General features: G+C 46.3%; 1 protein-coding gene across 7 annotated transcripts in view; it reads left to right on the forward strand.

Moving 5' to 3' along the window:
* The window catches only part of osp (myosin phosphatase Rho interacting protein outspread), a 227,667-nt gene that overhangs the window by 32,315 nt on the left and 169,165 nt on the right, over positions 1 to 26,187 (forward strand). For all 7 annotated transcript variants that reach the window (XM_031984785.2, XM_031984786.2, XM_076371818.1 and 4 more), the window contains exon 2: positions 22,096 to 22,176. In XM_031984785.2, coding sequence (XP_031840645.1) covers positions 22,096 to 22,176 — 81 coding nt within the window. The remainder of the gene's footprint in view (positions 1 to 22,095; positions 22,177 to 26,187) is intronic.

The raw sequence follows: 26,187 nt of genomic DNA on the forward strand, positions 1-26,187 counted from the left end.
ACAAGTTACCGAGACATGGGTTCACAGTGACCCACCACTACAATATCATTACCACAGAACACTTCAAACGATATATTTTACCTACAACATTTCACAAACGATATACATTCCTAAATGATTCACTCCACCAATTTGCAACATGCACCGAGAGGTTAAAGTTTAACACCTTCAGACCTGATTCCAAAGTGATGTGCATTTACCTACCAGTATAAATATATATATATATATATATATATATATATATATATATATATATATATATATACTCTAATTACAGTTACAACGTTTCATAAGATATTGAAAATAGCAAAATAATGTGCATTATAACTCTTGTCAGGCCTAAAACGGTTGAATTCTTGTTTGATACCGGAAATCGGTTCCTCGTTGATAGGTCTCGCACAATGAGCGTTCTGCTACCGCATGCATTATCGGAGTGATCGTGCGAAACTGGTAGCAAATTGAGGGTTAGCCGAGGCGAGGTTTGCCGAAGAGCACCGGCCGGCTCAGGCCTGCTATTTCTGCGTCACGGAGCGTGATTATCGATCTCTTTTGTTGTCTCGGTTTGTATCTGAGAGATGGAACGTTGATGCGGCACCTTTTCGCCCTGCCACCACTGCTGGCTGCGGTAACGAGCTCGCGATCCACCACGCCGGAATCCGTTTGCAACATCGATTCAATGAACCGTGCCGGAAGGAACGGTTATCATTTACCATCCCGCCACACCGATGCGCCGCCGCAACGTTTCGTTGGCTCCGTGCCAAGATTCGCTTCGATATCAACCGCGTTCTCGAGATCGCCTCGATACACCGAGATATACGCGGTTAACCGGCAATTTCGCGATCGTTCCTCCAAAGGACGCGGAATTTCGACGGATCGTCGGTTCTAATTTCTTCATTTTTGCCGATCGGATTGATCCTATTTTTCTTACTTGAATTCTTAACTTTCCTCGGACATTCAACGGCGGCGTTGTACCGTTCCACGCGTTGGAACTTCGTGCTTCTGCAGCGCCTGAATGGGTCAGTAGGTTGATTTAGATGTTTATCGGTTCGGTACAATTCAGTGTTTGATTTCAATTCAACGGCCCCATGTGGTAATGTTCGTAAAAGTTCATTTAATTTCAATTCTTTCGCATTTGCATGTGAAAATGTTAAGTCGTGGGTGGTTCAATTTATTTGCAACGCGTCACGCGGACTTTTGAGAATTAATTATATTCTTTCATTGTGTACCATTAATCTCAGACGAGACTGGACTTCTGCAACTCTAACTAGGGAGTCCATGAAACGAGCGTCAGCAGCGAGCATGTTAACGAAACGAACGAGTGCGAGGAGCGGGGACGCGTGTTCCATCTGCTCGCGGTGTGTTTTCCGCGAGGAGTCCGTCTAATTGCCGAGCGAAACTAACCGCTCGTCGGCTCGAGAATTAGACAGTCTCTTAATAAGACACCGGCGAAGGTAATAACGCCTCTCTTGAACGCGAGAGAGTTTCGAGAATCTAATTCCCGGTGTTAGGAAAGCGTCCGTTGCTCAACGCTCCGCGGCGCGGTTTCGCGCGCGTCTCGATGTCCCGCGAAATACGAACAGTTTACTAAATGAAAAGCGAAACACTGATGCTTTAATACATTTAAAACTTAACTTTTTCGGTAACGTATCAAACATTGAATTTTGTTGGATCCGTATAATGAGAGAAGATAAGATTAGAAAAGAACCGTTATTTTTCTATCATCAATCGTGGTAGGTATTCTAGAGCAAACATACACATAGAGCATCGAATTATTTTTCTTTTTCAATAAATTATAATCAATAAAACAGTTCTATCGACCGCAGACATCACAGTGAAAGCTCAGTTTTGAGAAAATAATTGCGATGGAGCATCGCGACTTCTGAATTTCTACTATTCTAAGAAAATTTTTTCAGTTACATAGAATTTTAATTACTGATATGATAATCGTGCGGCATCGCGATTAACATCGTAGCGCTGGCACGAGCGACTGGTTGCTCAATCCGAGAATTCATTTGGTCACCAAGATTTCTAATGCCTCTAGTATCTCGCGGTTATCCTCTCTCCGCCTCCTTTCCGGATTTTTCCCGTCACGCGCGGAAAAGATCGCGCCGTTTTGTGATTCGTTGTCACGCTGACGCGTCCGGTTATCGCGTCGCGCGGTCTCGAGGCGTGGTACAGGTTGTTTCGAGAATGGCGAGCCGGTTCGGTGAGGCTTAAGCGTGCCACTGTGTCAGTAACAGTACTCCCCGTAAAAGAGGCTCGGCCACCGAGGTCGCGACCCACGACCCGACTACGTGATACCCCTTAACACGTAACGAGCCTCGAACCGTTCTCAAAAGCACCTGCGCTGCCTATTAAACCGCTAATAAGCCGGCTCTCCCGGGGATCTTCCCGAGGCACAGTCAGTTATCCGGATTACGTTTTGCGCAATTTCGCTGGTAGCTACATTAACTTCGAGTTCTCTTGATTTTGCGTAATTTCGATTGATTCAGTTTTTACCTTAGCTTTTCATGCGGCACAATCGTCTGTTGAGTTTTTCACTGTTCAAAGTACGACCTCGTACCATTGCGTGCCAATATTTGGTCGTATTGTTCACAACCGATTACCTAACTATCTTTATTACTTCCTAATCATCGTGCAATCTCAGGTCTTATTTGCCTACTCGCGCGATAATCCTTAATCTCACGTTCCTTATCGATAAAACCTTAGAACACCAGCTGCAAAGGCTTCCTTCTGTTGACTGTTTGAGTCGATAGTTTTAGTTCGACGTAAATTGAATTTAAGATACTTGATTATCCCCTATCAGAATGACGAGTATCAAAGTTCGATCTTGTCGGTTCTTAGGAAACGTTCTCCTGCTTGATACGCGTTGGTTGTCCAGTGCTCGGGATTCCCCGCCCGACGTTTCTCACAGGTGAATCGATTACTTTTTCCTCCATGCTATCCCGAAGCGACCGATCCCTATTGGCCAGTTTCAGCTAGCCCGGCGTCTATCTTGGCTACGTTCGGTGACGAAACTGGGATACCGTATTAGACAGGAATCCGCGGAGGCTGTGTGCGTTTCGAGGTCCGCGTCTTTCGAGTGAAAGGCCGAACGCCGGGATAGGAGTATTTACACGCAGCGGGCCGCGAGTGTCGACATTGGGCAACCTGCTGCTACCCAATGCCGATACTGAAATTGAAATTCGTGAAACTCCCGTGAGAAGTTCGATGCCGGTCGTATTGAAACGCAATCTTGTTGTCATCGGGGTGAGACTCTGGAGGATCGGTTGAGCGATCTTTACAGCAACATGGATTCATTGACACTTTGATAACGCCGTCGAAGCTCATCGAGACTGAGGAACATTGGAATTCAGTTTCACAGAAGAATCTTAGGCAAGAAATAGAGTATAAATGATTTTGATAAGAAGAGTCCTTAGAGTTTAGGGAAACCTTGCAACTTTATCGTACAACTGTTCAGACGTGGGTACAGTTCAGATTGTTATTTAATTATCCTCTGCGTCTACCTTCCAAAATCAAAGATAGCTATGAGAAGTCTAAGATTGAAACGTTTAAATCATCGGTTCATGTTAACGTCTATACTGAAGGAATAAAAAGCTGATAGAATCAACATTTTAAATCACTCCCGTAAGTGAACAATGTATTGTCTACGTGTTTCATAAATGTTGAATCATCGAGAAAGTTCCATTCGCAACGAAAAGGTACAAGTTTCTTTTCTTCGTCGTGTGATACTGGATCAGGAACGTCCCCACCGGCGATTGACGGCCGCGCAGGGATCGCGGGTGGCGAAATTGAATTCGACCCGATTCATTGACCCGGTCGAACCGTCACGACCCGTCGCGGCGCGCTGTTAACCGGCTAACGGTCGCTAACTGGCCGTGGAATCAAAGCTTAAACGATTCTATTCCTGGCCTGTCGGCGCGGCGCGTCTCTGTTCCGCTCGGTCGTCCGGAAATTCGCGCGTCGCTCGTCGGCCCGTTTCGCGATCCGTCGTCGCGCTTTGCTGCGGATGCGGCTCTTTCGCAGTCCAATGAAACAATGAGAGATTCCCACTTAGACAAACAGCGAGCGATAACTAAGAAATGGACAGTAATCTCTTCATCGACGCTGAATTTCTTGAGATTTCCGAATTCTCCTCGGATCCACCTTTGAACCGACCGGTTTTGCACATTGAGACATATCTAGATTTACTGTTATCTATAAAAAACGATAAAATGGAAATTTTAATAAAGGTGAACAGGAGTTAACTCTCTCTTTGCTCCTCTGAAATTTTGTGGAAAGCAACTTGTTTCGTATATTGTGCAGCAGTAATTCTGTGGTCGTCAATCATGCTTAGCATCTTTTGTTCAGTATTTTCTTCATTATTTTCAAGTTGTATGCATTATTTCGCGTTTCCATGTACCGTACGTGTCGGTTAGAAGTCGTTGCGTGTTCGAAGCGTGCACTAAACTCCACAGAATCGCGTGCCCGAATGAGTTGTCGCGATCGGATAACGAGGGAACACGGTTCGGGCCGTTTTTGGAGTCGAAACGTATCAGTCTTGTCGCTGCCGTTCAAGGTTAACCCGATTCGACCTGCCTAATTACTATTTCTGTCCCGATCGAGCAGCGGTCGAGCTCGGATATTCGTTGCGTACCTCGTTCAGACGCCCACGCGGCTTGGACGTGACATTATGCACGTTGATCGAATCAAGATCGATATTAATTTCGAGTAACGGGACACGGCTGGCACTCTGCTGTTTTGGGATGCGTGTCATCGGTGACGGAGGTGTCGGAATGCGACGGTTCGCGACGTTTCTTTTGGCTGCGCGAACGAGCGTCGCAGTGCCTTCTAATTGAATGTTTCGTTGACCCTTATCTATTGTAGGAAGATTATAATTACTTCAGTAGGAAGAAAAGTTGATGTTACCGATCCTTATTTATTGTAGAAAAATGGTAAAAACTGTAACAGGAATAAAAATTTATTTTACCGTCCCTTATCTATCGTAATAAAACAACAGAACTTTCATTTGGAGAAAGAACGTAAGTTAACGAAGCCATTACCAATCAGCAAGTTCGAGATGTTAGTCCAACGTTTGTATCATGATAGTGCCACAACTGTCTATTAGTCGAAATTTGTAGAAATCTCATTATCAACGAGGCATTTCCTTGCTCCTCGCGATGATCGAAAGTGCATAGAGTCGACGTGCACGCAACAAAGCCTCGCAGATCCTCTTTACCCGGAATTCCAGTGAAAGTTACCACCGCGACGTCGTCGCCGACGTTTGTCCCGAACTCGAAGCACGAAACATCGATTCGCGGTATTCCATTAGACTTCGAGTGAGTCCCGTGGCGAACGATCACCGTGTAATATCGTCTGCATCGATAATACTGGGTTGACACGAAGATAGTTGATCTTTTCGCGAGTTTGAAACTTTGAATTAGAAACCGTACGTGAAATGACTTAGCAATTACTTTTCTAGTTATTTGCGGTAGATCGTTAATTATAGATATACTTTAAGTGAAACGTAAGACTGTCAGTTAAATACATCTAAGAAATATTAGATTTCACTTCTCTCTTAATTTGAATTGAGCAGAGGAGAAAGATTATTAATCGATACGTTGTATTCTAAGTTGAGATGCAGTCCTTGCACATCGACGTTTCGAAATCGCAATTATTCAACCACCAACCCTATACTTTCTTCGGAATATCCTAGCGTCACATTACTCGTAATCTGGCTCGCTAACGAATTCAACTGTCTCGAGTTAAGGCGAACAGGGCCCGTGTAACGCTTCTAACGGTACGCGGCGGCGGTTCCGCCGCGTATCGCTGGCCCAGGCGAAGCGTTCCTCCAGCCGCCGGTCCGATTGTTTCCGTATCGATTTCCATTTCTCTCTTATGGCGACCCTTAGGCTAATGACAATGAAACGTATTGCTCGGCGCGGTCGTACACCGCCGTCCCGGCAGTTATATTGCGACATTTTAGGGCTTGTTACCAGCGCGAGCCGAGAAATCCAGAGAAAGAGAGGAACGGAGAGATATCCGCGAGACAATAAGGACCACGAAAAATGGTTTGCCACCAGCTTTCCGAGCCGAGATATATGTTTCTCGCGTCGCGTTCTTAATCGCTTCGATATATCGCGGTTGAACATATCGGTTGCCGTTTTATTTATCCACCGAGAGAAGAATACCAAGGTGGTAACTTCGATGTACCAAGAACGACTAGAAAGGGAAATCCTACGAGAAAATTGGAAGCTTATTCGGAAGTTGTGTTAGACAAATGGAGACTTATTAAGAAGTTGCAGTAGAAAATTGGAAATTGATTGAGAAACTGTATTGGAAAATAGGAAATTTATAGAAATTACTATAAATATAGATAGCTTATAGAACTAAATCTCCAAAAATAGAATAGAAATCTTCGAAAAGCTTCAGCCTCGAGATTAAGTTTTCCAGTTGCGTGTCGAGGGTCCCGCGTTCTAATTTCCACAGTGATCAAGTATCGCCGCAAATTGAACCGACCCGGCTGAGAACGCATCGTGCGCCGGCCGCCGTTTCGTCGATTAAATTCTTATTAGAATTCCAGGGGACCGGGTGACCGTGAAATCGAAATTAGTTGGCCGGGATTCAAAGAGAGCGCAGCGCCACGCGCCCGCCGAGAATTTGTTTTCACCCGACGCGACGCATCGCGACGCAGGCCCCGCCGAGCCCCGTGAACCAAGAGCGCCTAGCGTGAGAACATTGCTATTCGAAGTTCGTCGGACGAAAGCAAGAAACAAACCACTCTCTTATGCGCAGGCCAGCCTACTCCCGATTTTCTTGTTTCGCAGGCGAAATCGCAGTCGAGGCACGTCCGTCTCTCTTTCTCTGTCTGCCCTGTTCGATTTCGCGCGCGAGACCGTTTCCTATCGGGCACCGATCCTCTCCCTTTCGAAGATCCGATCGTCGACGATTTCTTCATTCGGAGAGTGTTCCGTGCTCCGCCGTTCGACCGACGTTTGATCCCTGGCTCGTGGGAGCTATCGGATTGTTTGCAGTTGAGTATCCTCGAGTGTCGGTTTATCCGAAGGAATTGTAGCCATTTCACTGGTGGATGTGGTAAGAAAATTGGTACCCGATGTGTTCGATTGTTAGGAAGTTCCTTACAATAGCTGATGTTCGATTGTTTGTTGTCGAGGACTGTGATTCGCGAATATGACGTAATTGGGAAGGAAGATTCCCAGACGTATTGGTTTCTGAAACCAGACACCACGCTGATTTTACTTCCGATGGCAACCTCGAAATCGCTTTCCGTTCCGTTCTTTCGACAAAGCCTTTCCGCTATTCAGTATTTCAGATTCTCTCGAATCGATTCGAGAAAGTCGCGATTTGGTTCGAGGAACCAAATGAATCATAGCAATTTTAGTAAGCCCAGTAACAGTCTTAGATTCTTTCAACAATAAATTCGCAATGAACATTCTTTTCACAATCATCTAATTTCAATTCGTATGAAACACTCTCTGGTCGCATTGATTTGAGAAATGATCTTTGAAATCTCCGAATCATGAGGCTCCAAATGCATGTATCCGATAACGTCACCAGGAGCAACGTCTCTCCCTCATGCGCTGCACAGTCGATTAACAAGGATTCTCTCCCGGGAGAGCGGAAGACGGGAGAGGGAGCATCGTGGCACACACGGGACCCCGCGGTTGCCCGTCGTAGATACCCGTGATCGCCTGGGGCAACCACGAGCGGGAGGCTCGGCCAGTCATTCCCGACAAGTGCGCATCACGACATCGGTCTACCTTATATCCACCTACGTTTATATCCACCCACGTTTTCCACCTTATTCACCTTAACCCGCGCGGCGTCCGCTTTCGGGATCTCTCTCACGGGATCTCTCCCACTGCTCGCGTATATCGCCTCGAGGTCGGCCTCTTGCGAGCAGCCGTGGGTCAGGTCAAGAAACCGTCTCGTTACGCAGGATCGATCACAGATATCGGTCAATTATATCGGTCAGATCCAGGCTCTGATTGTCCTTGACGCGGTTGTCAGCAGCATCGTGCTGCAATCCTTCGAACGAGATTAATGTAAACAGAACATCTACTAAATACTGCGATTGGCAACTATACACAGCTACCGCACATTTTCCTTTACGTTTATTGAGACCAAAATAATTTGTTCTCGCCATTGGCCCAGGCAAGTCGAAAGTTTCGACGTAGACGCTAAAAGTCTTGACACGTAATTCTGCGAATATTCTTTCAAAATTGATCATCTTGTTTCGTTTCTCAGTGCAATCCGTAGTCAACTATAACATTCCCTTCCGCAACAAGTCTATTATCCCCCGTTCCATTCTCTTCTCCTATATTCGAACCTTTACCATATATTCTCAAGCTCCCGCAGAAAAACAGGCAATCACAACCAAATTCATCAAACGGGCAGGCAGCTCCCACACGAGGTACCTATCCCTCGCTCGCAGCAATAAGGATAACACTCGAGAACACTCGTTTTCGCGACGAAAGCGTATTCTCCGGGGCTGTTGAGTCAAAAAAGAGGAAAACTCGGCAGAGATCCACGCGGCCGCATCGAATCCTCCGTCAACGGAAGAGTCATTACAGCGAGACGAAGCAGTACGGTGTGTCCTTAGGATCCGGGGGACGTCGGGGAGCCGGGGCGCGAGGGCGAGGGAGCGTGGAATCGTAACGTATCATTATCATGGCGAGGCATTCGTACGATTTACCGTCATCGATCATCGGTCCGGGACGCAAGAAATCGAAAAGCTGCGCCGGCAGCGTCCGAGAGAGAGAGAAAGGGAGGACGGGACCGTCCGAGGAAGATAGAGATAGAGGATCATTACGTTACGCAAGATTAACTCTCCCTCGTCCCTCTTGTTCTTCTTCTTCTTCGGAGCCTCACTCTTTCCCTCTGTCCCTCTCCTAGACGTTGTCCGCGCGTCCCTCTCGGCGTGTTACGTCGATTACCGGGGCTCCTCTCGCGTGTTTTGCAACAACAATACAGCTGTGCATACAAATGCATACAAATGACACCGGCCTGTTAGACCGGGCCTCGCAGGAATTACCCAAGAGAAGCGTTGGAGGTCGAAGACGTGTGGGATCGAACGGCGTGTTCCTTTCCTGTGCCGAGAAAAACGCGAGAGGGACCACCGTCGGGGCGGGGACGGCGGCAGGGACGAGATGGCGAACGCGTGCATGTGTACGGAATAATTACCCAGACTCCTGTCGACCATTGTTGCCACGCAAATCGCTAACGAGCTACTGGGAGAGGTGAGAACGCGTCCCGCGTGCCCTGTCGCTTTGGCGTGAAGAAGAAAGATGGCTGGACTGGTTAGCTTGTTCGCGGAGGAAAAGAATCTGGAGGAAAGCTCGATTCATCGGGGATAAGTGGATCGGGGAATTTCGCGCGGATGAAAGTGTTTAAGGAAAAGTGAGACGATGGTTTGAGTAGGGTTTTGCTGCGTGGAACCTTAATATTTACAAGTTTGAATCTTTATATATGAATACACCTGTAATTTAAAGATCAGTCTACATGGAAGTTTGATATTTCAGAAGTCCCTAATGCAACTTCATCGTTCTTAAGTTTCTCCTTTCAAGCTTCGGTTCGTTCTAATCCAGTTCGTACCATAACCGACGCAGCGCTCTGTACGACGTCTCAATTATGCTTGTTTGTATAGAGATGTAACGCTAATGGAATAATAACCTCGATCACCGGTGCTCGACGAGCGAATTGCTTTCGCAATTCCAGCCGGCATCGGAATTAGGTTTTCACTTCGCGACTGATGTCGTCGGGAGATTAAGAAACGAGCGGTGTCGAGGTGGTCTTCGCGAAACGGCCGTCGCTCCGCGGGTGAACGTCGTTAACGGTCGAGCGGTTCCGTCGAACGGCCGAACACTCTTCTCGCCCCTTTTTCCCCTGTTTCCCATTCGACTTCCACGTCAACGGGAACTGTTTAGTCCACCGGCTGGCTGGCCTGTGGCCCGTTTTGCTAAGACGAGGCTCGCTTTTCCCGGACGGAGGTTTAACGACCACTTAATTGTAGGACTGGCGTTACGGACGCTTCGTTAATTGCAGCCCGCGTGGAAACGAAGCAACATGGTGTTGCTACGTCGTGGGAAAGCGAGGCATGCGTCTTCGGGAACTGATCTGTCGGATCACAGTTCGTTCTCACTGTTCGATCCTGTCGATGCCACGCTGATCCCTCGAAGACGACTTCGACCAGCGACTCCAGTGCCGTGCTATTATTTTTCATTTCCTCTCACCGTTTCATTATCATTTATTTCCTTGTTTCTTGCGAGTAAAGTTACCCACGAGAATCAGGATTGCCAAGGGATTATGGTAACAACCGTAAACGAAGAAGGTAGAATTTGAGAGTTGTAAGAAACGAAAGATCATCATCATCATCGTCGTCATCGCCATCATCGTTTGTTTCTAATTTCTAGAATTAAGGATGGCTATGAAGAATATGGAAAAATCCGAATTATCAATCTTTAATTAATAATCTCGGATGCGTATGCCTGTAGGAATTCTAATCGACCGGGAAAATCGTAATTTCCCGGTCGCACCGTTACCGCTGCGAGCCTCCAAGACAATTCCATCGGCGAGGGCAGAGGCGCGCGTAGATCTCGCTCGCCGTCGCGGAAAGAGTCCAATTTCTCAACCTTTTCTTCCCGATCACCCGTTAAATCCCGGCGTATCCGTCCTGTTATTCCCGTATTAAGTTTTATCGAGGTCTTACCGTACTCTCCGGCCCCCGGTCAACAAGCCCGCGGAACACCCCAGAGAAATGGCTCCTCGCCGAGTCCGCGGGCCGGACTTTATGTTCAGCAATATTCCCTATATGCTCCGAGTGCCCCGCAGTCGAACACGGCCGGGACGCAAGACGTTAAACACGGAACGACGTGATCAACTATCGAAACAGTACCGCTGTTCCACGGCGAATGGATTCGATAAAGCCGCAATAACATCCCGGAGGTTTTTCCCGTCGGCAGTTCGCGGTCTCGGATTTAATTGAGTAGAAAGCAGTCCGAAGCTGAAAACAGAGAGAAGAAACACGCGCGCGTAGTACCGACCTGCGTTTGCTTTTGCATCGATTTCGTCTGCTGGGATCGCGATTATTTTTCCGCGAGAGGTTCAATTGCGGAAGAGATAGGTCAGCCCTTTGCCCTCGATAGGTGACTAACGTCGGAAAGCTGACGTTAACATCACTGCAACCTGTACAGGTTTATCCAATGATAAACCGTAAATTTTTATAATGAAAGCATCTCGATTAAAGTGAGATTAACGTGTGGACTAATTTCGACTGATATTCAGCGATGGTTAAAGCTGCGCCCAGTTAATTAATCAACGTTAAAAGGATCGTGAATTTTAATTACTTCGCTCCATTATCGCTGCTATGCATGTTTTACCTTAATTTTTCATCACAGCTCCGCTGCGAACGTCTCCTTAACGCGTCCGTTGTCGCGTCGATGTCGTTAATAGGATCGGGGATCATTTTTCCGCGGGAGACCGAACCGCGGAAGAGAAAGGTTAAAATTATGCTTTGTGTGCGCGGACGCAAACCCGTTTATGTTGCGTAGCGTTGCATCTCGTTGCATTTATTCCGTTCACGTCCTTCGAGCGATTTTTTCGTAGCCGGTTGGCGCGGTCGCGAGAGTATCGGCGAGGGAACGCGTGCACGCCGTTCAGCTCTCGCTTGTCCCGTGTCATTATCGTGAAAGTGTTAGGACACGATCCGAGGAGATAATCCTTGTCATTGGTACGCGCGGAGGATACGAAAGCGATCGGGAGGGAACGGCCGTCGCAATGGGAGCGAGAAAATGATTATGGCCGGCGCGCGTTTCATGGATGATCTCTCGCGCGAGAGGATTCGTCGCACGCCGGGATCTAAATAACTACGGCGGAACGATAGGAGTGTCGTTCCGCAGCTGACCTCGGGGGAATTAATATCGCGGGGAAGTTGACGGAAAAATCCGCTGAATTGCCGACGAACCGGATTGGATTGTAGACCGCGGAACGATACGCTAGATCCCTTCGACGAATGCTACGAGCGCTTTTCGTTTTTCCCCTTTTCCTTCGCTGTCAAACGATTTTCTCCGATAGTCTTCCGTAGGCGCGCGAGGGCTGTTACTTCGGCACTGGATAAAACACGGAACGATGGGGACGCTCCGAACGCTCGGCTAGAGAAAAGGTTTTAATCTTGTATTCGTCGGGCACGATAAACGTACTGCGCGCGGAATGGAAATGGTCATTTTTCAACATCTTCATCGATTAAAGAACGGTCGAACGGGCCGTGTGCACGTTCATGCGGATTATCTTTGAGCTTTTAGGCGATAATTGATGGGAACTAGAATTATATGGGAGCCTGGATGTTACGGTACAAATTACTCCCGGTCAATGAAGAGCATTCAATTACCCTCTTAAGCTTCTTGAAACGTTTATTGCGATTTACTTTAATTCTCCGATGTTCGCTGGGATGATTCAAGTTCTCGATCGCGAGGGAACTACGGTATTATTGTAATAAGACGAAACGACGCGGAAACTTCGAAAATGGAGAGAACTTACGCGAATTTTTATATAAAGCGACCCGTATTATTTCTTCGACACTCGAATGTCGGTTCTCCAATTACTCGAACGTCTTCCCGGTTCTTGCGACGCATGATCCATCAAATTAGCAGCTGTTACTCGTACAAGGGGATCATTAAAAGCTAAGTGTTCCTATCCGCAAAAAGAAGCGGCTGATCCGGACTCGGCTAATTAAATCGCGCGAGCCGAGTGACCGTGGCGCTACTTTGATTTCAAGAAAACCGTGCACTCATTAAGTTCTCTCCCGTTCTTGTCGCCGAGGCGCTAGGATCTGAAACGGCCGTCCTTGGGGATCGTCCTCCTGTCGTGAGTCCCCTGTTCGCGCACCTGTGTAATGCTGGCTCCACATTGGGCAGAAGTGTTTCGCGAACAAAAGCAGCATCCTGTGTACAACCGAAGCTAATGACACTCGAGTAGTTCTCTTTCAACGCATTTCAAATGAATGGCAAGTGTTCCCTATGCTAGCGAATCTCCTTTCTGATAGCAGATCCACACTGTAGCTCCTAAGTTATCATCTTAACTGCCGCGGTAATCACTGACGACCGGAACTTCCACAATGCTTGAAAGCAATTGCACGAAGGAAACTGATGTCGAATCAAAGTATTCAATAACACAAGTAACTAAGTAATAGTATAACTCAAGAATTACGATACCAAACCAGTAATAACCAATTTCAATATCATGTGCCCTCATTGCGAAAGGACAAGTAATATACAAAACGCTAAAAATTCTAGTGGTAGTCAACGTGTTGCAAAGTGCTAGGCTACAGTTCTCAAAGGGATATACTTTCATTCCTAAGACAAACATTCAAATTTCCATTTTCGAATCGTTCCATCAGATATCGATACTTGCCGGCTACAGAGCAAACGAAGACTGAAACTCAATAACGAAGCGACCGTTAAATTCACTTAAAAGCAGGCAGAACATTTGCTACCAGCAATTCCTTAGCCGCCGCTAACTATGTTTCTCGCGTGCATCCGGCACAAAAATCTCCCATTCGCCGTTTTTACTCTGATTCCGCAGCCTGTGTGCTCGCGCGAAATCGTTCAGCCGCCTTTAATCCTTTCGTCGATCGATTTCACGAGGTGCGATAGCATCTTGTCGCGAGCGGCTCAGGTGGGGGGACAGGTTTCCAGGAGCGACACCGGGGGGGTTTCGAGAACGGTGGACACACCGGATGTGGGATACGCAGAGGCGACGAGACGCGTGGGATTCCCGCGCGATGCACGCGAGCGAAGGCTCTCCGCGCGGCCTTCGGCGGCTGGAAGGCGAACTCGGTGCCCGGGCGTCGCGCCGCGTCGCGCCGAGCAAGCGGCGAACGGCTTCGTCCCCGCCGGCCGCGCGACATGGAAACCTCACCTATTGCCGGGACAAATCGCTGATTGCGTCGCGGCAAAAGGAAACTCTCGGACACCGGCGGAATAGAAATCGCCGCGAAGAAATCGTAGCGGTACGCCGCGAGCCGCGCGACGTTTCGCGCATTGTCCGAGGCGTATCCGTGCGGACGTCGCGCTGGCTGCTTCGACGCGAGATGTACTGCTGGCTCCGTGGCCGGTGAAACTCGAGGTGAATTGCTTTTCCTCTCGAAACGCTCCTTGAAGCGATTGATCGTGGGATTTGACGTAGTCGAAGGAAGCAATGAGACGAGTGTCGTTAGTGGAGGTTCCTTGTTTCGAGATTGAGATCTCAGATTTTGGACGGGCTGTATTGAAATGAGGAATGGAAGGAATATTCTCCTTTGCAGATTTTTCATGTTTTTTTGTGAACATCATATTTGTTTCTTATACTTTGTGAAGAGATTACTTTGTAGACATTTGTAGACAGCTATGTACATTCGGAATGCTGCAGTAGGTTCTAATCTAAAGTTCATTCTGTCTGCCCGACGTTCAGAAGTCATCGCGTACAATTGTAACTACCTTGAGATTTGATAACAAGCTTCTCATTATCAACTCCTCGCAAACTGTCCTCATTTCGCAGTTTCCGATGCCGTACTCGTATCCGTAGGACGCTACGCGGACTGTACGCACACGCCTAGCGAACGCGTCCAACGGGATTTTCTTATTGGCATCGTGCATCGCCCACGACACGCTCTGATTGGCTAACGAGGTGGCGAACCAGCCTGATCTTTAATTGCCTTAATAAAGCAGCCTCGCCGCGGCTTAGCTCGGCCAACTCCCTGTGGACGTTTTGTGCTAGCCGTGTTCCTGATTCTAGACACACTCTTAATGTCTGAAGGACAACGAATTGTTGCCTACTAGGGGTGTGCTCGAAATGTAATTCAAGATTCTTGGAATTCGAGTCTACAAGTTTGTAAAGTTTCGAAACCGTCGAAACCTGAAGTAGTGATTTTATTTAGTAAAAAGAGCTTAGTGAGGTTTATTTCCGTCTGACTTCCGATAGATTCGAGTCACAAAAGGAATGTAAGGCTTCGAATTTTCGAAGCTCAAAATATTGAGACTCTAAAAGTAATCGATTTGTATCAAATATCATGATCCCTAGTAATTCTTTCTTATTCCATTCTCCTCGGCATCGTGTTCATCGATAGATAGTCGGCAAAACCATTCTAACCCTTTGCACTCGAGAGATCTGACACGGCTATAAAATTCGACATTTGATATGCAGGTTCGTACATAACATAATCAGACATAAAATGCTGCAACGAAATAGTTCCATCCCTTTTTCCTAATACAATGAACAATTTAACCACTATTTCATTAGAAAATACTGTAAAAACGTTTGAGCGCAAGGGGTTAATGTCTCTCTATCATCTGCGTTAAGAACGCAGCAGTCGGGGCCACCTTTGTCTCGACCTTATTAGCTTAAATTAGAGGCACGATTGAGAGAGGAAAAGGGGGAAAGAGAACAGTGGTGGGCCTGCATCTGGGTCGCGGCGTTTAGAGCTTAAGGACTGGCAAGGACTGGGCCGAAACCGTGTCAAGGACGACTCCCGAGGAAGCGGGCAGGCAACCCCTACCACTGAAAGAGCTCCCGCGATCAACCTGCTGTCCAATTATTGCCGATCGCGAGACAAGTGTCTCTCTCTCGACGATTGCGCAACCGAGTCGCGGCAGGTTGCCGGTGCCGGCTCGCTGTTACTTTCGACCTCGGATTAGTAAATCAGAGCCGATCGATCGATCGTCCGGCCGACGGATTAGCACCGCAGGCCAAGGAGAGAGGGACGTGGAAAGAGAGAAGATCGACTGCGTCTGTCACGGGGATGATTTATAGAGGCGTCGATCGAGATTGCGATATTAATTAGTATCGGCCAGGCTGGGATCCTCGTGGGAGCCGAGGTGTTGCGATTGGGTCAGTGGATGAATAAATTGGCCTCGAACAACGACTTATGTCCTGTCGACTCGCCTTTTTTCGCACTCGTGCACGTTGCCTTCAATGAAATGGACTGGTAGTCGCGCGCTACTGTGTGCTATTCAAACGATATTCTAATCATTTTCGTCGCTTCCTGAGGAGATATCGATATGTTTAAAATTAATCCCAAGAGAAGATAAATGTAAATTAAGGAACAGAAGTATTTGATTGAGTGACGTTAGGTATTAACCTTCTGCAGTCCAATGCCGCTGTAATGGCGACTTGGAGATTCGACGTATAGAATCGAAAGTTGAAAGTGAAATATTCGATTCTTTAAATATCGAGCGATTGATATGTAGTTTCCTTATTTTCTAGTATACTAGAACTTATTTCTAGTATTTTAGTGAAACTAGAAAGTTTTTGAGAGTTCAAGGAATCCAATATTGAATATCAAAGTTTAGAATTATGCTGAAGGGTTAATCGTTACACATTCATTATGAATCTACGTTAAATTTGATTAACACGCCCACTTTTGTTAAATGAATCTATCTCTAGATGCAAATATACGTGTCTACTTCACGTCTCCTTCGATTTATGTCGGCTGCTCTGCAACCAATTAGCACGTAACTCCGGGGCTCGGCTACACCGAGCTTTGTTCGATGAAAGCGCGATGCTCGACGGCGATCCCGCTGGTCCTCTTATTGTTAGTGAAATGTTAGGCCGGATAGGATCGTTCGGCAGTGGAAGCGTGTCGGAGATTTCAATGGTCGATGAACGGGTTAATAGATTGCCGGCGCGCGTGATTTCGATTTCACGAGCGCGCAAACTAATTCCGCGGCTAGAGAGTCGAATAGAAATTTAGCCGGGCTCTCGAGGATGCTTTATCGAGTTCGCGGAGAAAGTAAAAATTTATGTCTAATTTCGTCGGGGCCGTTCGTTGCGTTTCGTTAGCGTGGATGAGTGAAATCCACTAATTTATCCATCGAATGAAATATGATATTCGATTCGCCTCGTGAGAAACTTTATAGAAAACGTATCGCGAGTTTATTAGCCGATACCTGCGTATATCTTTCGAGACAAATGCGGGTTGGCGAATATAAATTCACCTGTTTAGAAAATAATACAAAACCGTTGCTCCACTTTGTCATTGTTCGTTCATAGCCGATTGTGCGGTGAAATTTACCGCAGCTGCGTCGAAGTCCGCGGGCGATTCGCTGCTCGCGAGATGATATTACCGCGGTCGATAATCGTTCCGATGAAATTAGCCAGGAACTCGAGTCCAACTCGAACAATAAAACGTTTTGTTTGCTCGCTGCAGGAATCCGCAGTCCCATTGATACATCGGGGACGATTAAAATCGCGGCTCGACGAAGAGACCGGTAAAATCGCGAATTCCTTCGCGGCTTAGCTGCGCCTCTCTATTCGATCTATTCGCGGAGATAAACTTCTCCCCTTTTTTTCACCGATTCGAACTGATCGCGTCGAATCTACGCTCTGTTTAACCGCTTTCCGTCCGGGCCTCCGTTGATTTCCTGTCGTTCGTTGCACGTTCACAATTGACATCCGGTCAGCCGACTGTCGAGCGGCACGCCACGCGAGCATCCCGCCGGACAAAAGCGCGACGGAACGACAGCGTGATTCCCTGTTCCGTCCGAATTTTACGTTGAAAACGCCGGTTGATTTCTCCATAAATTAATTTCGAAAAATCTTGCCTGTATCTAAAAAATTGTTGAATATTTCTAGAATGTTTAGAATATTTTAGAACCTTTCTGAATATTCCTTGCTTCTTTAATTACTTTAGAGTTACTTCTAAAAGAAACTTTCCAGTGCAAAGGGTTAATAAAGAAACAATTACTTTCATCGGTACAGTTTTCAAATTCGTTATATCTGTGTTTAAATTAATCCCTTGCCCTATGATTTCTTTGAATATACTCGATGAAAGTACTTCAACGTTAATAATTAATTAGAAAAAGAAAGAGTTCGGTACTTATTCTATTCGCCACATTTACTTCAGACATTAACGACTGAGAATAGAAAAGAGGTATTCAATTTATATTTTCATCACGAGTCCGACACGATGTCATAGGGCAAGAGGTTAATTTATCATGGCCAACTTTGGAATCGTCCGCGATGGGAATTCCGCGGGTGCGCGCGCGTTTAGGCATTGCAACGCGCTTTTTGCCGGTATCCGTGATCTTTTGTTTAGCCCATACAAGGGAGCACCGTAATTTTCTCGAAAGAAAGACGCTCTCAGGGCGGAAAGGGATAGAGAGGGAGGAAGGGAACTCTCGCTGCCTCGAGTCGGCCGGCCACGACTTTATTTCTCCATAAAGCAGAGTGAATTCTCGTTCTTGCCTCTGCCTGGCCAGATGATCGCCTCGTTTCGTGATTGCCACGCACTGGAAAATGATCGTCAGCCCGAAGAACCGAAGACGTATTACTCTTCTTGCCACCGACACCCATCGACTCCCCCTTCTTCCTTTTTTCGTTTCGCTTTTTTTCTCCTTTCGCCGACGAAAGTGCTCGACAGAAAGTCTCTGTTGACGTTGACTCGGAGATCGAGTCTCCATAAATTTCACCAGAAAACTTTTCGCATTTGTTATTCTTTAATATGCACTCGTGGGGAGTCGAGAAACGCGTTTTAGCGAGGGTAGAAATGAATTATGTTATTGATTTTGGTTGATTTTAATCGCACGTGAATCTGAGTAACTATTATAGTCGTTTTTAGAGAGTGCATATATCGGTGTATATTTTAGATGAATGTTACTATAATTCTTGTTGATCGACAGGTTAAAGCTTCTAGGACCTCCTATCGCTACTGTACAGAGTAACGCGCTAGCGTATCGAAGAACAAAGATTAAAGTGGCAAATACATGGGTAATGGAATGAATATTTCTATCATTCTCTCACTGATAGTGGACGGTAACTGGAATATTCAACGACTTTCCTTTACGCTCGCATTTATCAGTCCCCGTTCGAAACGCGCAATTTCGACCATCGATCCAGTAACTCGTAGAAAGTAGCGTGGAAGAAATTCCAGCGGATAACGAGAGGCGTAGACCGCGATTAAAACGCGATCGAAAGTGGCGAATGAATCGTAAATAGCGTACTCTTATCTGGCGCCTGCGTTATCATAAATATGACGTCTAATACGCGCGATACACGAACGAGGTTCCGCCGGTCTGGAATGGAGATTTCATCGGTCCATTGGACAGAGATCGAATTCACGAGATTTCCCATCAGAAAATTAGAAACCCACTTCGTCGGACGAAAGCGTCGTCGCAGTTTCTAACGTCGTTCGAGCAAAAATATAAAAATACAAAAGTGTATCGAGCGCGCTCGGCCGTTAAACGGGAACGCGCCGCGACACTCGGCTCGAAATGAAATTCAGATTACGACGCTGTCGCTCCTCGGACGCATTCTAATTATGTTCCGCTGGTCGCACGCGCGAGCGCGAGCGCGGCATTAATTACCCCGAAATCTAGGTCGACGAGCATCATAATGCCGCTGGTGAAATTCTCTGTTCGGCTGTCGAACGCACGAATCTGGCCTGGACGCGTCGCGAACTTCGGTGCGCGATGCCAGCTGTTCGACGATGGAATTATTGAACAAGCATATTATCTGATATGTGTTTCGTCAGACGAGTCACGATATCTTGTTTGATTTGTACTTTAGAATGAACATTAATGAAGCAGTTTAGTGAAAAACTTTTCAAAAAAGCTTGTGGGTTTCTTTGAAAATTTCAACATTGCTAGGACATCTGAAATTGGCTTGTTTTACGCTCGAAATCTCCATTCCCCGAGTATTTCTGCGTTGTTTCGTGGTTTAGAAATAAGAAATTCGGGGAACGAATATCGTGGCACTTGGGTTTGAGGAAACGCAAACATTTCGGCCGCTAACCGCAGCGACGACCGAGATAAAAACCGTGGACGCGTTCTGCCCGCGTGTAGCTCGTTCCTTCGGAGTCGGCAGCCGCGGATGCAGCTTTCGTAACGAGCGAAAGTGACGCGCCAGTATCTGCCGCGGGATCGTTTTGTTCCGCGACCAGATATCGGTTTCTTTTCAAATATTTGGAAAGTACACCTGACTGCTTCAAATACTCGGATACTCCGAACGAAGTCCGACTGGCAGCTTAAAGCTTCCGATCTCGTTAATTATGCAACGTTTTCAATTGAAGTTACCTCGATATATCATACTTAACGGTTAATGTATGCTCTTGTACAAGGCTAGTGAAAGTATCACTAAAATATGAAACTGTTTCTTACTCCTGAGAACTAAAAGTTTAATGTATGGGGTTTAGCGTGACGCACACAAGACAACTTGTTTCTCAATCTCATGTCTGCGCTATATTGTTCCATTTTTCCATGAAAATGCGCACGCGACTTTACGACAATACCCCAAATTGCACTCCTCATCTCTCTACACCTTGGAAATATTACCAGCGTCGTGTTCATTAAAAATAATAACAATAAAGTGTCTGAAGGCGCCGTCGTTCGCTTTCCCGTCCACGGAAACGATTTCCGCGTGCACCCAAGGGAATAATGCGATGTAGAAGGAGTACCGAGAACTCCATTAACATATTTCTAAGGAAAACCGATCCCGTGTACGCCACTGTTTCCTCGGGGGAACGTAAAAATGCTCGCTGCGTCGGGAACGCGAGGCGTGGAAGCGGAAAATTCGTAAATGGCCGTCGTTCGGTCCATACGAATGCAACGAGACGAAATTTTATTCACGGAACGTGAATGTTCCACCGAGGTACACGATTGACGCGAGTTTCCTCGGTGATCGACCGGTTTTAGCGTTATTTATCGACTCCCTAGCGCTGCCATTACCGGAAACCTTAAATTCCCCGCACGTCCGGCCCATCGAGCGACCAAGTTTACTGCTGCAACCATAATTCCACCCTTTCCTGCACTCTCGTTTACAGCGCGCGTGCGTTGCAACGTGTTCCAACGTGTGCAGGAGGCTTGACACTGAAACTACCAGGTCAAAACGACCCATTTGAAAATTTCTAGTTTACGATTACCGTAACGCTGAAAACGCTTTTGTAAGAAACTGAAACATAAATTCAGACATTCGCTGGGATGCAATGATAAACCGTCTTTGGACACAACGTCTTTGAATATAACGTTGCGAACGAATAATTTAGTTACCGGAATACCAAGAGATCGATACACAGTTCTCTTCTTTCTTCTCGTTAACACTAAAACTACCGAGCAGTTGAATTGGATTTTTGAGATTTCTATTGATTTATAATTGTGTTTGCGTATTGCCAAACCAATTTCTTTGATAATTTCTCAGAAAATCATGTTATATCTTCAATAATTGCAAAAAGAGGGAATCAGAAATGGGTTATTTTGACTTGTCTGGTAGATCTAGTGTTAAGAGAAAACATATATACCTGTGAATAGTTTCAAAGAAGGAACAGACATGACTCGAAGGTGAAAAAATGTTCTCTGGTTAGCATTTTCCTTAGTTAGCTAGTTATGAATGACCAATTTAAGATTCCACCATGATACGCGTGTACCTGGCTGCTCACGTGACTTCGCTCTCCACCTGAATGGCTTCTGTTTCCCTCGCGCCGGCAGCTTTTCTTCCACCGCCAGCCCCTAAATCTGCCTTCAAACATAATAATAGAGTTTGAAGAGGACCCGGCGTGGCGGCGTTGTCGGAAAGTTTGATTAGCCGGCGACCGGGGGCAGAGGGGAAGGGTCGTGTCTCGTTCATCTGGTAGATTGCTTTTCGTGGTTGATAGTGGCTGCGAGTTTCGCGTGGAATGCAGCCGCCGTAACTTTTTTCATCAAAGCTTGTTGTTTTCGGCAATCCCGGATTAGGAGGACTGTTGCGGGTTGATCGAAAGACACCGGGATTGAATTAAAGTGCTGTGGATCAATGGAGATCCACGGTGGAATCGGTTAAACTCGAAGAATCATCATCAATCACTGATCTATTTATTCCATCTTGCCGTCGATTTTGTAGCTTTCTGCTCACGTGTTCTTGGTTGTTTAATTTCTATATTACATCGAGTATTAATTTCATTGAATTCCTTCATTTATCGAACCTTCTCCAAAGTCCAAAGGCATATTTAAATTCTACGTTCTTCCGCTGCATTCTACCAATTCCATCACGAAATGATTAACTTTAAGAACCTCCCGTCATATTTTGAATCTCTCGAACCTCTATTTTCTCGTCTCCATCACAATATCACTCTGACCACGGAACCTTCTGTTACAGGCAACGAGGAAGATTTCAAAATGCGGATATTTGTTCGTCGCCCCGGGCTGGGACTTCTCGAACCCGCTGAACCGGACGAAGGTAAGCGGAAATTAATGAATCGGGAAGCCGTCGTGGATCGTGGATCTCTTTCGTTGCCCCCGTATCCCCTTTCCACCTTTGCGATCCACGTATTCGCGTATCCTGGCCGCAACATCGCATCGCCTGAAACTAGAGGGGCCAGGCGCGGAAGCGCGATCGAGAGAACGATCGGAGGTGCAGATCGGAAACGGTACGTCGGGGCCATCGATCACTTCCGTTCCGATGGCTCCAGGGGGGCGTGCGGCGTGCGCGTTATCGCACTCTACGATCGGCCCGATCGTGTTACAAGATCGATCGAACCCCGCGCAATTTTCTCATTATCGAGAAAGCGAGGATAAAACCGCGCGCCCTGCGCCGTCAACGTCCGGAGACGAATATCGTCGACCGTTCCCGCCGAACGTCGAACCTTTATTCTTTCGATCCTCGATTCTTTCGCCCTTCTCCCGCCTTGTTCACTCCACCCCGCTCCTTTCCGTCGGGGATCGATTTTCGTCGGTTTCATTCGATTTGACGGTAACGTACTCGCGAAACGTGACTTGTAAAATGCAAAACGTGGTTGGCCGCGTCGATCCGTCCGGTTTTTTCCTTGTTTTATATTTACGACCGCGAACGGATCTCGTTCCTTTCTAAACTTTCTCCCGCGAGCGACGTATCCGCGATCCTTAACGCGTCTCGTATCCGATTTTTCCGCGGCGGCTCGCGGGGATCGACAAACGAATCGTTGATCTCTCGCCTCGCCGTTCCCCGAGGATCGGTGGCTAGGTTTCCTCGGCGGGATCATTGGAAACGGGCGATTCGTATTAATCGCGCGACGCTGACCGGCGTTCGTTTCGTTTAATCTGCTCCCTCCCCATTCCGCGTTATCGGGACGATTTCTTCCTCGCCGGTCGTCTTCGTTAACGGCGGAATTAGAGAAATCACGCTTGTTAATGGACGCCTTTGAATCGCCGGCTGAGATTACCGGAGCCTTTAGCGTCGCTTCCCGGCGGCGGCTCGCGAGTTTCACGGTTTCGATTAATTCGCCTTTGCAACGAAGAACTTTCCAATTTATGAAATATCATTCGGTAAACTGGACCTCGGACTTTTATCAGTCGAACGGCCTCTCTCGCGCGAAGATTGGAGTCGAGTTTCTCCACGGATGATTCTATTATGACGATATCGAAGCTGGAACTGCATTCGATTTAATCTATATTGCCTGATTTTCTTCTATGTTTGTTGTATTCCCGTTTGATTTGATCGAATGAAAACCCATTGATTCGTAATACCCTGTTTACGGTACTTTATTGCTCTTCTTTTTCATTATTCTCCTATTTAAGATCACTTGAAAACGGTTCAACGGTTAATTAACGCGAAACACGGCAATAAGGATTACAGAAATTATAGAAAATTGAAGCTACAAAATTGTAGAAGTTGTTTCCAGGTATTAATAAATCATCGGTGAATCATGGAAACCGATAAAAATCGCGTGCTGCTCGTCGAACGATCGTTACGCGAACGATCGACGATCCGCTCGCGAATGTATCGGGTTGCAGCCACCGTCGATCACATCCGAGGAATAAGGATTCTCTCACGCGCGCGAGTCTACGCGGAAATCGAATGTAAACGCGAATTTAAACGATCGATTATCGAATCCCGCGGCGTTCTTTCGAGACGCGAGCCCGCCGGCCCGCGAGAAACGCACAAATAGAAAGCGGTTTCATGGATGACCGTGTTTGGCCTCGATCAACAGACTCTCCCTTGATTTTCTATGACAGCTGTGACTGGCCTTCCGCGAGTTTTTCTTTAGCGCCGCTAAGAATGGGGATTCCTCTTCCGGTTGGGAGTCGCTTGTCCCACGATACCTCGGGAACACTTGATATATGCAAGAACTGTAGTTAGAATTTTCGTAGAATCGACATTAACACATTAAATGCTGCACGATTTCACGTAGCAAAATACGCAGAATGAAAAAGATATTCTATCACAAATTATTTCATCGAATCGTCTCATTATTATTGCACGTTTATCTTACCGAATGTCACCGCATTAGGTAGCATTATTTACGATATAAAAATGTTTGCAAATAATCATCGTTTCATTGACTGAAATATAGTAATTCGATTTGCTCATGTCATACAACACGTTTTCCATCATCTTTCGCTTCTCTGCGAATCATTTCAGATATATGTTTTATTTTCTTTCCATCTCTATACTGAGTTCGTCAGGAATAATCGAATATTTTTACCTTCAAAAAGTTCTCGAAGGAAATAAAATAGAAACATGAAGTAATATTAGAGAGGAGCGTTTAATGTTACACGTAACAATCGCTAAGTCTTCGAATTGTTCGATGTATTCTCAAGGTCGATAATTTGAATGACTTTTCGCCGACGTAAGACGCAGTTCGCACCGTGACAATTACAAATGACATAATCAGAGACTCGGTGTGCTCTGTTAATTGCGAGCGCAAACAGACGTCGTTCCTGTGCACACATCGAAACTGCAGCCTGCGACGTGTACGTAATACGGGGAAGATAAAAATAATGTTCTCCCACTGAAAGGTCTATAAATCATCGAATTATCTTCCCGATAAAAACCGTTATCGGCGCAGCGCGTCTAGCTACCGGATTCTTCTGGCTAGCGACGCTCACCGCGTCAGATGATCGATCCCGAGTACTTAAATACCGACAGAATATTAATACCGGCTATCGGACACGTTCTTCGTGCCAATTCCGGACGCGAGCGGCGTCCATTAGATCTAATAGGCGCGTTCATCAATCCGATCGGAGCTGGTAGCTATTCATTATCGCCGAAAATTCATCGAGCTACGAATCGATTCTCGCTTTCATTCGACTCTTTCGATTTATTCTTTCTCCATTCAAGATCTCATCGTAATCTGTCGATTATTTACATTTTTCGATAGGCCTCATTGCAATCTTTGATCCGAGAAAATAGAAAACGACAAATTAAAATGAATCACTAGTTTCACTGGACTCTTTCAAATTTCAAAGTTTTCATTCGTCGTTATGTGAATTATAGTGATCTATCGACGACGTAGGTTTTTCGATGTTTTTCATACGGCATCTCTAATTTTAGAAAGTAGAAAAAGGTGATAGTTAATTGACGAAAAGAGAGTTGCCGAGAATGGTATCAGAGCTGGCGTTGTACACGGACGTCATTCTCGAAGTCAATTTTTCAAACTGCTAGCAACAAACCGAGTCCTCTGAATTCCGCGGAACCGATTAGCGACCCGGAAGACTCGCTAGCTCCATTGTCATCTGACGATCGGAACCAACAGTCGAAATTCCGTCGGGCGAGACGCGAGCTCGCAAATCTCGGCCGTTTCACCGGAGAAAGTGAATAATTAGAAGTCGCCTTAAGGCTTCGAAGGCTTTTAAAGACTAGGCGACGCGCGAACGGTGCGTAACAACAGCCGCAGCGCGCGGTGCCGACTCCTTAATTAAACGTGTCTTTGTTAATTCATGCGTGTGCTGGCCGAGCTCCAGGATTTTCCCTATGTTCCCTCTTTGAATAAATTATATTTCGCTTTTGTCGAGGCCGAAGATCTTCCCGATTATTCCTAACGCGTTCGAAACATGTTCGCTAAACATTGTGTCCCTCGCTCATTACGAACGCGAACGATTAGGAGATTCTCAGAACAAGTAGAAAACTTCACTGAAACTCGTAACTTACGAAAGGTGTATTTAAAAATCAGAAAACTGAAAAAGCCTGAATTGTCATAAGTCTAGGCTGAAAACATTTCAAAAATTCGAAGATCAAGAAACCAACGAAATTAGAAGCACGGTAACTTGGAGAATTAAAGAATTTTAAGACAAATTAGAAAATTAAGAAGCTAAATAAATTGGAAATGCGATAACTGGAGAATGAAAAGGATGAAGGGGCCGAACAGAATCGAAACGTGACAATCTGAGAACCACTGAAATTATTTCGAGGAATGAAAGTTCCAGCTGAAACTCGAACGGGAAAAAATTATTTACCTCACAGAATTTCGAGCACTTTAATACCCATCTTACC

The sequence above is a fragment of the Nomia melanderi genome, chromosome 11 (genome assembly GCF_051020985.1).
Source record: "Nomia melanderi isolate GNS246 chromosome 11, iyNomMela1, whole genome shotgun sequence".
NCBI classification, from domain to species: Eukaryota; Metazoa; Arthropoda; class Insecta; order Hymenoptera; family Halictidae; genus Nomia; species Nomia melanderi.